This window comes from Aplysia californica, unplaced genomic scaffold (assembly GCF_000002075.1).
Source record: "Aplysia californica isolate F4 #8 unplaced genomic scaffold, AplCal3.0 scaffold00667, whole genome shotgun sequence".
NCBI classification, from domain to species: domain Eukaryota; kingdom Metazoa; phylum Mollusca; class Gastropoda; order Aplysiida; family Aplysiidae; genus Aplysia; species Aplysia californica.
The window spans coordinates 357,314-367,396 of NW_004797937.1; the positions used below are offsets into that span (position 1 = coordinate 357,314).

A 10,083-nucleotide genomic window follows, 5' to 3' on the forward strand; every position below is an offset into this window, starting at 1 on the left:
AGTGTGTGTGTGTGTGTGTGTGTGTGTGTGTGTGTGTGTGTGTGTGTGTGTGTGTGTGTGTGTGTGTAAGTGTGTGTGTTGCTAAAGGTACAGACTTATTATTCTAAAATGTTATAGATTTCATTACACCCGATTATAAGCGCTTTACATAATTTACATGTATGATCTACTCCCAGTGCCACATATTTCTCAACAAAAAAGTGGCGTCGGTGGCCTAGTGGTTAGGCTCTTGGACTCGCAGGTTAGGCTCTCGGACTCGCAACCGTAAGGTCGGCGGTGTTTTCGAATCCTGTCTGGGGCCCAACGTTGTGTCATTGGGAAAGGCATTTTACACGAATTTTCCTCACTTCACCCAGGTGGGAATGGGTACCCAGCTATAGACAGTGAAAGATCTTGTCAGTTTGTTAGTGTTTGAGCGCTTAATCAGCTGCTTGCACTGTATGCTTCCCGGCAAGCTGAGAATGTTTCGGAGTGTTCTATGATCTGCTGGGGGTAATAATAATATAGTGTAAAGCGCGTAGAGCCTGCTGTTGAGCGGGGTTATGCGCTATACAAATGCTATTTATTTATTATTATTTAAAAATGTCACTGGCGAAAATTTTTAATTTTAAAATATTTTCCTCAGGTTGTGGAAGAAACGATGAAAATTCTGGTGGAATTTGGATACACGTTTGAAAAGAGAGGGCTGATTAAAGTCAAAGGCAAAGGAGAACTAATGACCTACTTTTTGGAGAGGAAGCCAGACTCGAGTGAGGCCTTCATGCCTAATCAAGTACCACACAGCTGATGGGACTAGGAGGTCTGGTTGAACCAAAAGATAATGATCTATCACACCTCGATAAGACTGGAACTTCGTACAAAAACTGGGTTGAAGCAAGCGTTTCTTTCCAATTCTGTCTTTTTTACATGGTCCGCAAATGTCCATGAAATAACTTGTTATGGAGTAAGAATGATCTAGAACGAGTTGTAGTTGCTCTATGCTCTGCAGTCAACAGTAAGTTGGCTGTGCTTCTCTCAAGTGCATTTGGTCGCTTTTAAGCATTAGGTGGGCTATCCCCCCCCCCCCAAAAAAAAATACTGTTTTTTGAGAAAATCGAAGGTAAAATTTTTTCCTCATGTTCAGTTTCTTTATCAGACAAGGAGACTTTTCTCTATAACCCATCAAATATAAGCACCAATGAACCCAAACTTCTCCTGTAGGTAGGGAAATGCCCACTTTTGGTGTAGGTCAAGATTTCTGGAAACCCCCGAAATCTGTTTTAGCCCTCTTGTCCTTTAAAGCGACCAATTGTGACATGATAAACATTCTCAAGAAAGGTATTATCACAACAAAACAGTAGCTAGATCTATACCGTGTTGTTAGCTCCGGCCGACAGGCAAAGTTTGCCTTAAACTTTGAATAGCGTTCAACGTTATGAGAAAAAAGATAGACCTTGGTCGAATGTTTATTTTTATTTTGTTTGTTTGTTTGTTTTGTCTGTCTGTTTGTTTGTTTGTTTGTTTGTTTGTCACTCTAGCTCAAGAGTGAAATGCGGTACATTGTCGGGATATGGCTTGAAATGGGGTTTTTGCGAGTTTTAAAATTTGTAACTGTATAGCCAATTGAAACGTAGTTTTCAAAATAAGTGGAGCTCAAATTGTCGCTTTTACGGACAAGGGGGCTATCCCGAAAAATGCTGGGGGGTTTTTAATAGAAAATCGAAGGTAACGTTTTTTTTAGAACTTTTCTCTATAACCAAACAAATATACACACCAATGAAACCAAATTTCTCCTATACTATAGGTTGGGCGATGCCCACTTTCGGTGTAGGTCAAGGTTTCTGGAACTCCCCGAAATCTGGGTTAGCCCACTTGTCCTTAAAAGCGACCAAATGTTACCCACTGTGTTGGTGTTGAGGAGATACAGTCCATGCCGGCTTTAAGCACGGTCATCCGGAGAAAGCTTAAGCGTGCTTAAGCCGAAGCGTGCTTAAGTGCGAAGTAGACATAATCCAGAGATTTTGATGTAGAAAATTCCACGTGCTATTTCCCTTTGTTTGTAAGTAGGCCTATAGCGGTCCCGCAAAAGTGCGCACTGTTATTTAGACACCCCATGGTAGTTTTTGTTCGCTTGTTTGTTTTTGTTTTGTGGTCGAATGGGAAATGACAACTTAATTTAGACGGCCAGTCACGATACAGCACACTAGGCCTACTGTAACACACTGCCTGTGTGTACCACTGCCTTCATCCCACCTCGCACGTGATACACAATCAGGATTAATGGATAGCGAGGGTCAAAGGTGAAATCACAGCCAGCCTCCCTTTCTCGTCTCCTCTACTCTCTTTGTATTATTTTTGGTCGTGTGTAGCTTTGCCCTAGGCCTAGGCTAGATCCTATGTCCGCGCGCACGGCTGTGTGCATCTCTCTGCCTTCCTCTCCGCCCGTGTGAGTGTGTGTGTCCAGCACTTGCGTTCTTTGTGTTTCTCTTGACACACTCCACTGTTGCAGTGTAAATCTGTGTTCGAACTTCGATGGGTCATCATGAAAATATTGACTGTCTTGTAAATGAAGCGTGCTTGAAGACGAAGTTACCGTGCTTAAAGGCGTGTAATTTATATAGCAAAAATTCGGTAAGAGCCGTTTAGCGTGCTTGAATCCGAAACGTGCTTAAGGCCGGCGTGCTTAAAGCCGGCACGGACTGTACTGTTAATTATGAATACAATCTGCAATACAATCTTTTCTATTTTTAAAATCTCCTATGATGAGTATGGTCCAACCGTACCTACAATAGAATAGACAGCCGGAGTACGCTGCACTTATAAAGACAAGATACACGTGCACCCATGTGTGTGTGTGTGTGTGTGTGTGTGTGTGTGTGTGTGTGTGTGTGTGTGTGCGTGTGTGTGTGTGTGCGCGTGTGTGTGCGCGTGTGTATGTTTGTGTTTTTAATTGTGTGTGTGTGTGTGCATGTGTGCTTGTGTGTGTGTGTGTGTTTGTGTGCATGTATGTATGTACGTGTGTGCGTGTGCATGTGCATGTGCAAATGTGAATACTATGTTTCTGTATAGTATAATGTATCCAGGATAATTTATGACGAACTATTCAAGTAGGGTCCTAACCAAGTAGCCTAAAAACGAAGAAAAAACCCACACATTTAGTTTTGTTTAAAGTCAAGAACCGTATGCAGTTGCGTGCGCCGAAAAACCTCTACTAAAACAACAACAAAAAAAAAGGTCAAAGGACTTATAAGTTAAAGTTCAAGATCAAGATATCACACACTCATATTTCTGCATGTAGTGACAATCGAGCTCTCATTATACTTACTGTTCTACTTCTTGTACTCTACACAGTTCTAGTTCTCGTAACGCAGAACGTTCTGAAATAAGGTAGGCCTCAGATGTCATGGGTGGGTGGTTATCGGGTGTTCTGGTGTGGTTTGCTTCTTCTTTCCTATTAAATATCAGCTATCGTCCTTACCCCCCCCCCCCATTATTTTGTTATGTTTGTTATTCTCTTGTAACACCTCTAATCTTCTGGCGCTCATATGACCGTATGCAGTTGCAAGCGCCGTAAAACTTCTACTAAAACTAAATCAGATGTCATGGACACTCCGTTAGCTCAACTGGTATCATACTGCACTGCTAAGTGAGGGGTCGGCGGGTGCTCTGGTGTGGTTTGCTCCTTCTTTCCTACCACACATCTATTGTCCAGTCCATCCTCCTTCTTTGTTGTGTTTGTTACTCCCTTGTAACACCCCTAACCTATCTTCGGTACTTATATGACCTTATTGTGTAGCAAGTACTGGAAAACTCGTACTCAAACTAATCTGCTGGACCACTGTAACAGTGCAGATTGACATAGTTCAAAGTCTAGACTGGGTGATCCTGAACTCGGGTCATTATATATATTACGGAATTTTCAAGGCTGTCAACCTATTTGGCTCTGTTCTATCGAAGGCGGGAGTTAAATTTGGAGGCCCCATCTCTTAAATAACCTAATAGTGTCTTGTTTTGAGTGTTTAACGCGTAGGCCTGCACTTACTGCAGTCGTCAGATGGGTTATAAAATATCGGACTATTATAGTTGAATTGCATGATGGTCGTTTGTAAAAGTATGCCGAGCATTGAGGTCTTTTAAAGATGCCATCCGCGTTTCAAGGGTTTCCAGATGATGCGACTTCCCATTCAATACATTTGAATCTAACCAAATCTTCAAGACACACGACAAGCCATTTCGTTATACAGCCGAACTCGGATATAACAGGACGGACGGGACCGGCTGTTTTTCCTCTTATAAGGGAGTCCTGTTATAACCGAAAATACCAGTACCATTGCATTTTCAGCTTACTATATTATATTCGACTACCGGATCACAGATCCTTTTCCAGTGAGCTGTTTTGTTGACACTGAGACGGAATCGATCCATGACCTCAACGCTAAGGGTGGGGGGGGGTGTATGCGTTTGAAAACTTGTGTTAAGGTAAGCGATCATTCAAACAGGCGAAATGTTTGGTTGAGACAAATTTTAATAATTTGACGGATCGAAAGCAAGTTCATGCGCTGCAAGATCACTGTTATCCGATGCTGCGAAAATTTCACCCTGGTATAGCCATGTTCATATTACTTACACTTTTAGAGAGAAAAAAAACCGGGGATTTGATTTATCACTGTTATATCCTAGTTCTTGTAAAATAACTGAGGCTGTTATAAATAGACTGGACCGAGCTTTTATCTTGACACGGAGGCTTCCTGTCTCTACAAATCACAGCTCATGTTGACGACTTAGCGAAGCGGTACGAGACTGTGCTGACTATAACATTATCATTATGCTGCACGGTGAAAAAATGATAGCTGGTCATTGGTCAATATTTCAGCTATATTTAGCATCTCAGCAAGTGTTGTGGTGCAGTATTGCTGATAATCACTTGGAATATGCGTGCAATATCCCCTTCATAATACTATGCTAACCATGCCCATGACAAAAGTCTCCAAGATCAATCTTTTCCTTTGCTCTTTTAAGTTTCAGACATAGGTTACTGTGCCGTAATTTTTTAAAACTTCTGTATGCAAGTTTGTGCAACCTTACAGGAGATTTTTTTAAAGCAGTGCAGTTACCAAAGAAACAACATTTGCTTTAAAGATAGTAAAGAAGTTATTATCAAGAGTAATCTTTAAAATGTTGATTTGAGATGTTTGCAAAGAGTCTTTGTTTTCTTTTTTTTGCGGGTGGGGGGAGGGAGGGGTGTGGCTGTCCTGTAAAATTAATTGTAAAAACTGCATAGTGTACTTTTAAAACGTACACTTATACTCACTTTATACTGAGTACACACTGCCAACAAACCTCATTATTTTAATTCCATCGCGACCAGATAGATTTTCCTTCATGAGTGGATCAAAAGCTTCCATTTTTACATAATTTTATTGAAGTCGACTATAACTTTCAAATTCGAACGGATTTTTTTGTCAAGGTCGTGAGTCGAATCGGTAGTATTTTGTCAGAACGGTAGCTTCTGCTAGTGCTACTCCATGAAAGGAAATCTGACTAGCCCTGACTGAATCGAATGAGCTCGATAGGTGGCAGGGTGGTATCCTGTTATCAAAATAGTAATTATTATCAAAGATCGTACATAACAAGATAGTTTACTCGGCCTAAAAAAGTACTGCGGAAGTCGGCGCATTGGTTCAGATGGTGCTGCAGTCTTTGTTTTGAAAGCTCTCTTTCGTTTCTCCAGAAGAAGAATAGGAATACCACAGTTTGTTAGTTTCACTTTTATTGTTTTTCCCACAAGTAGGGTAGATTCTAACTCTGATCGAAAAGCCACACTTTTTCCAAGAGGGCACCACCGAATTTTGAGGACACTTTTTTACTTGGCTCAAAGAGAGGAGTGAACATCTTGTTATGTACCATCTTTGTTATTATCATACATTATGTATCGATTCTGTGATAGCGATGACAAAGGGGGCAAAAAAAAAAATCAAAACAGAAAACAAAACAAATGACGGACCATAAGTTCAAACACAGGAAACATAGGCTCTGGTAGCTGCATCATAAACTTTCACTTTCCAGTTGAGCAAGACTTTCGTCGCTGCCCTTTGTAATCAACACCATACAAGCAATTAATTGGCTACTTGTAGCTCGCTTCTAATCTGCAACTTTTGTGTAATTTGACTAATCTTGTACGATGAACGCAATAACATTGTGTGTGTGTGTGTGTGTGTGTGTGTGTGTGTGTGTGTGTGTGTATGTGTGTATGTGTGTGTGTGTGTGTGTGTGTGTGTGTGTGTGTGTATGTGTGTGTGTGTGTGTGTGTGTGTGTGTGTGTGTGTGTGTGTGTGTGTGTGTGTGTGTTTACTGAACATGAAAAAATTTGCCACAGGCTCCACTTTATAAATTTGTTGATAATTTGATGTTATTTATTGTCTTGTTTCTTTTGCTTCTGATAATGATAATAATATGATAATAATATGATAATAATATGATAATAATACTATGATTCTTTTGGTACAACAAACGTGTTGCAAAGATTGGCATGCAACATTTGATTTGTGTTGTGATGTCATTAGAAATTAATGCGAGACGTGAATATAGTTGTTTGGAATACATGTTTTCACTCATAACTCCTCACATAACCTCAACAAAGTTAAGGACGGCTGTGTCTACAAAGTATTCGAGTTACAGAGATGTACACCAACACATTGCATGCTCCTGATGTTTAACCCTTTCTCTCCATACGAATTACAGTACGTCACTCGAAATTTTAAATAACACTGTGACATGTGTCTAAGTCGATTATTTGTTCAATATTGAGGTTTACCTGTTAGATTATTTGAGGGTTGTTTTTGTAGACTTCATCTGTCGAATAATATCAAAGGAAATAAAAGAGAGATTCGAGTCAGTGGTATGATGTGAACATTCATTTTTCAAAAGCATTCAGCTTACACAGGATGTGCCCCGAACCTTTCTTGCAACTACACAAGGGCCACTCGTGACGTGTGGGGAGAGGACCCATCCCACAAACTGTCCCCGTCGTTTTATGCAAGAAAAATTCTGAAATTATGCAAACTGAGCCCAAAAATGTGAAATTATGCGATTCTGTTAATTTTAACTAAGAATAATAAAGGAAAATAATCAGAAATTATGCAAAAAATGATCAAATTTAGCTAAATAATGATTAAGCGGGGTGCGTAAAACCACGGGGACAGCACTAAAACTAAAACCTGGCCTCTTCAGAAGTATAAAGAGGGTGCTCTGTGGCCTGGAGATTAAGGTGTTTGCCTCTCATTCAAAGGTCCCAAGTTCAAATCCGGGTAGCGAAGGAAAAAGCTTTCTTCTCTAAACTTTTCTCCTTTCACCTCCTTTTCCGTTTCTCTAGCAAAGTTCTGTCGTTTGCTTTCGTCTCTATTTTTTGCCTCCACCCCCTCACCTTCTTTGCCCCCCTCCTCTGGGCTTCTGACTCTTTGTTTTTTGTTTAGTATAGGGTTTTACGGCGCTCGCAACTGCATAAGGTCATATGAGCGCGCGGGACACGCCTAATACTTTTTCGTTGGTAGGAAATTTGGAATTTTGCCCGGGTGGCGGCCGAATTCTGACTCTTTCTACGGCCTTTCTACAGCCGTTCTACTGCTACTCCTCGGCTCCTTTTCACTGCTGTCTTTCAGCCACGAGCCCCTGATATTTTAGTGGGAAAGATCTACACCTAGCCTTTTCGGACAAGGTCGAAAAATATCGGAGGTCCCGAGTGCAAGTTGCGCACGTTAAAGATCTCTTGGTGGTCCAAAATCGATAAGAGAAGGCTCGGCCGCCATCCGGGCAAAATTCAAAATTTCCTACCATCTGTAAAATGTTTGGTGTGTCCCGCGCGCTTATATGACCTTATGCAGTTGCGAGCGCCTTAAAACTCTTACAAAAAAGCTTTTGCAACACAATGAAATCTCCAATCTTTTGTAACGGTCGCGTGTTGGTACCTCGTCCTGAAACCAGAACGCGCCGACCATTGGCCCCTGTAGCAGAACGCCTTTTATAAGAAGTAAAGTTTTGTGTTTTACCTAATTTTGGTTGTCATTGTGAAAAACTGAACATTTCTTGAACACTTTGATTCATATTCTTTATATTTACACATTCGACATCCCCCAATTTGAATTTCGTTTTTACGAAGTTGTGTTGAATTAGTTTAGAGATGACCGAGTTATTTTTTTATACTTTGTTAGAAAATAGCTTAGTTTTCTTAAGATTCGATTATTGCTACTCTTTGTTTTCAGAAATATCTAAGAGAAAGTGAAATGACTATTGTTATGTTGTTACGACTTACTTGAATCTTGCAGTAGTAGATCTAGATGGTAGTTGATATTGGTGGGGCCCCACCTACTGGTCTTCTGGTAGTTCTAGGTAAGCCGATGTTACTCGTTTCGGCTTCAGTGAGTGAGTGACGCTTAGTTTACTCAAGCTTTTCCCGAAGTCACGTGAGGTGTCAGTCACGTGATATGTCCTTTAGGCCTACGTCCCAATAACTATTATAAAAGTACCATCACGCTACATGTCCTATTCTAAAGGTGCGCTTACACCACATCTATAATTTGTTTGAAATAATGCCGCGTGTTTTGTTTTACACAAAAGAAAGCGAGACTGCACTGGCTTCATGTTATGAAAAGAGTTATGTTCAAGTTTTATGTTCAAGTTGGCCACTCTGCGTCACAAATATGCTTGAATGATAAGGTGCCATCATATTTGTCAGTTGTGTGTTGAGACTGTACATTCCAAGTGGCAGAATAAAATCATCAGCTACCAAAAGGAAAATATGTCTCTTACCATTACATTTTATAAATGCACGCTCATATATACCTTATGCAGTTGCGAGCGCAGTAAAACTCTTACTAAAACATATTTCATAAATGACTTGTGAAAGTGATTTGTATACCATGGCCCAAGATCTGAAATACTTTGCCCAGTACATGTAGTTTAATTCTTTTTTAAATCAAATATTTTTCTGCCAAATGTCAGCTAAAGTCTAGTCATTTCTGGTTTCAGATTACTGGTAATGACATATAAGTAGATGTTTAGTCGGAACACGGAGTACTGTTTGTGTTTTCCTATTGCTTTTGTAAAGGGCTTTAATCCGGATTGAGCGTTATTTGAATGTTCTAAAATGATGATGATGATGATGATGATGATGATGATGATGATGATGATGATGATGATGATGATGATGATGATGATGATGATGATGATTATAGTGGTAGTGGTAGTATTATTATCATTATTGTCCTTATTATCATAATTATCATTAGTGTTATAGTTATTGTAATCATTATTGTTGTTATTATTATTATTACATGTTATAAATGTAGTGCGCGTCCATTCGTTCACTTTTGCAGGCAAAACGTGAGTATAGAATGGAATGTTGACAGACTGGCAATAAAAAGGATAATTTTAAAAAATTAGAACGCTTGATTGGTCAGAGGGGTTATGGTGACTATATTATACGCTATAATATGTAACGCTGCGTGGTGAAATCAGGCGCTCGTCAAAATAGCGACCTCTGAGCAATGTTTTTCTTATTTTCTTTTTTTGACTCAACACCTTTTATTTCCATTTAAAAAACACATTTCTGTGTGAATCTTACTGAAAAACATTGATTAAAGGAACAATAAATATTAATATTCAGTTTCCAAGGACTTTCAAGCTACGGAAATTACCACCCTTTGATGGCCATTTTCTCGCTAATTGCACCTGTGAAACCAAGCGACCCTGACCTCCTTCAATCGCAAATATTTCGACTTCTATTCAAGACAGATTGATATTTTTTTCCACCAGAAGCAAGACAAATGATCAGGCTTTAAGATGATACCAATAACCCCATATGCCCAAAAAATTGACAAGTGCCTGACTCCACCACGGCGCGATACATAGATCTATGTAGATAACAAAATTATTGTGTTGAGGCTCACTGGTATGGATCTAATGTAAATCTGGAATGTATCATATCATAAGAATGTTATTTATAGACGTTAATACATTGAATAAATAGGAAGTGTTTTAGTGTGTGTGTGTGTGTGTGTGTGTGTGTGTGTGTGTGTGTGTGTGTGTGTGTGTGTGTGTGCGCGTGGA

The 10,083-nt window shown here is 39.8% G+C and overlaps 1 protein-coding gene across 1 annotated transcript in view; it reads left to right on the forward strand.

The window, feature by feature from the left end:
- LOC101859667 (adenylate cyclase type 3) overlaps positions 1-1,093 on the forward strand; it is a 40,743-nt gene extending 39,650 nt beyond the window's left edge. Inside the window, exon 11 of the mRNA XM_005108191.3 lies at positions 626-1,093. Within this exon, the coding sequence (XP_005108248.3) occupies positions 626-787 (162 nt within the window). The 3' untranslated portion in view covers positions 788-1,093. The remainder of the gene's footprint in view (positions 1-625) is intronic.
- Positions 1,094-10,083: the final 8,990 nt, after the last annotated feature.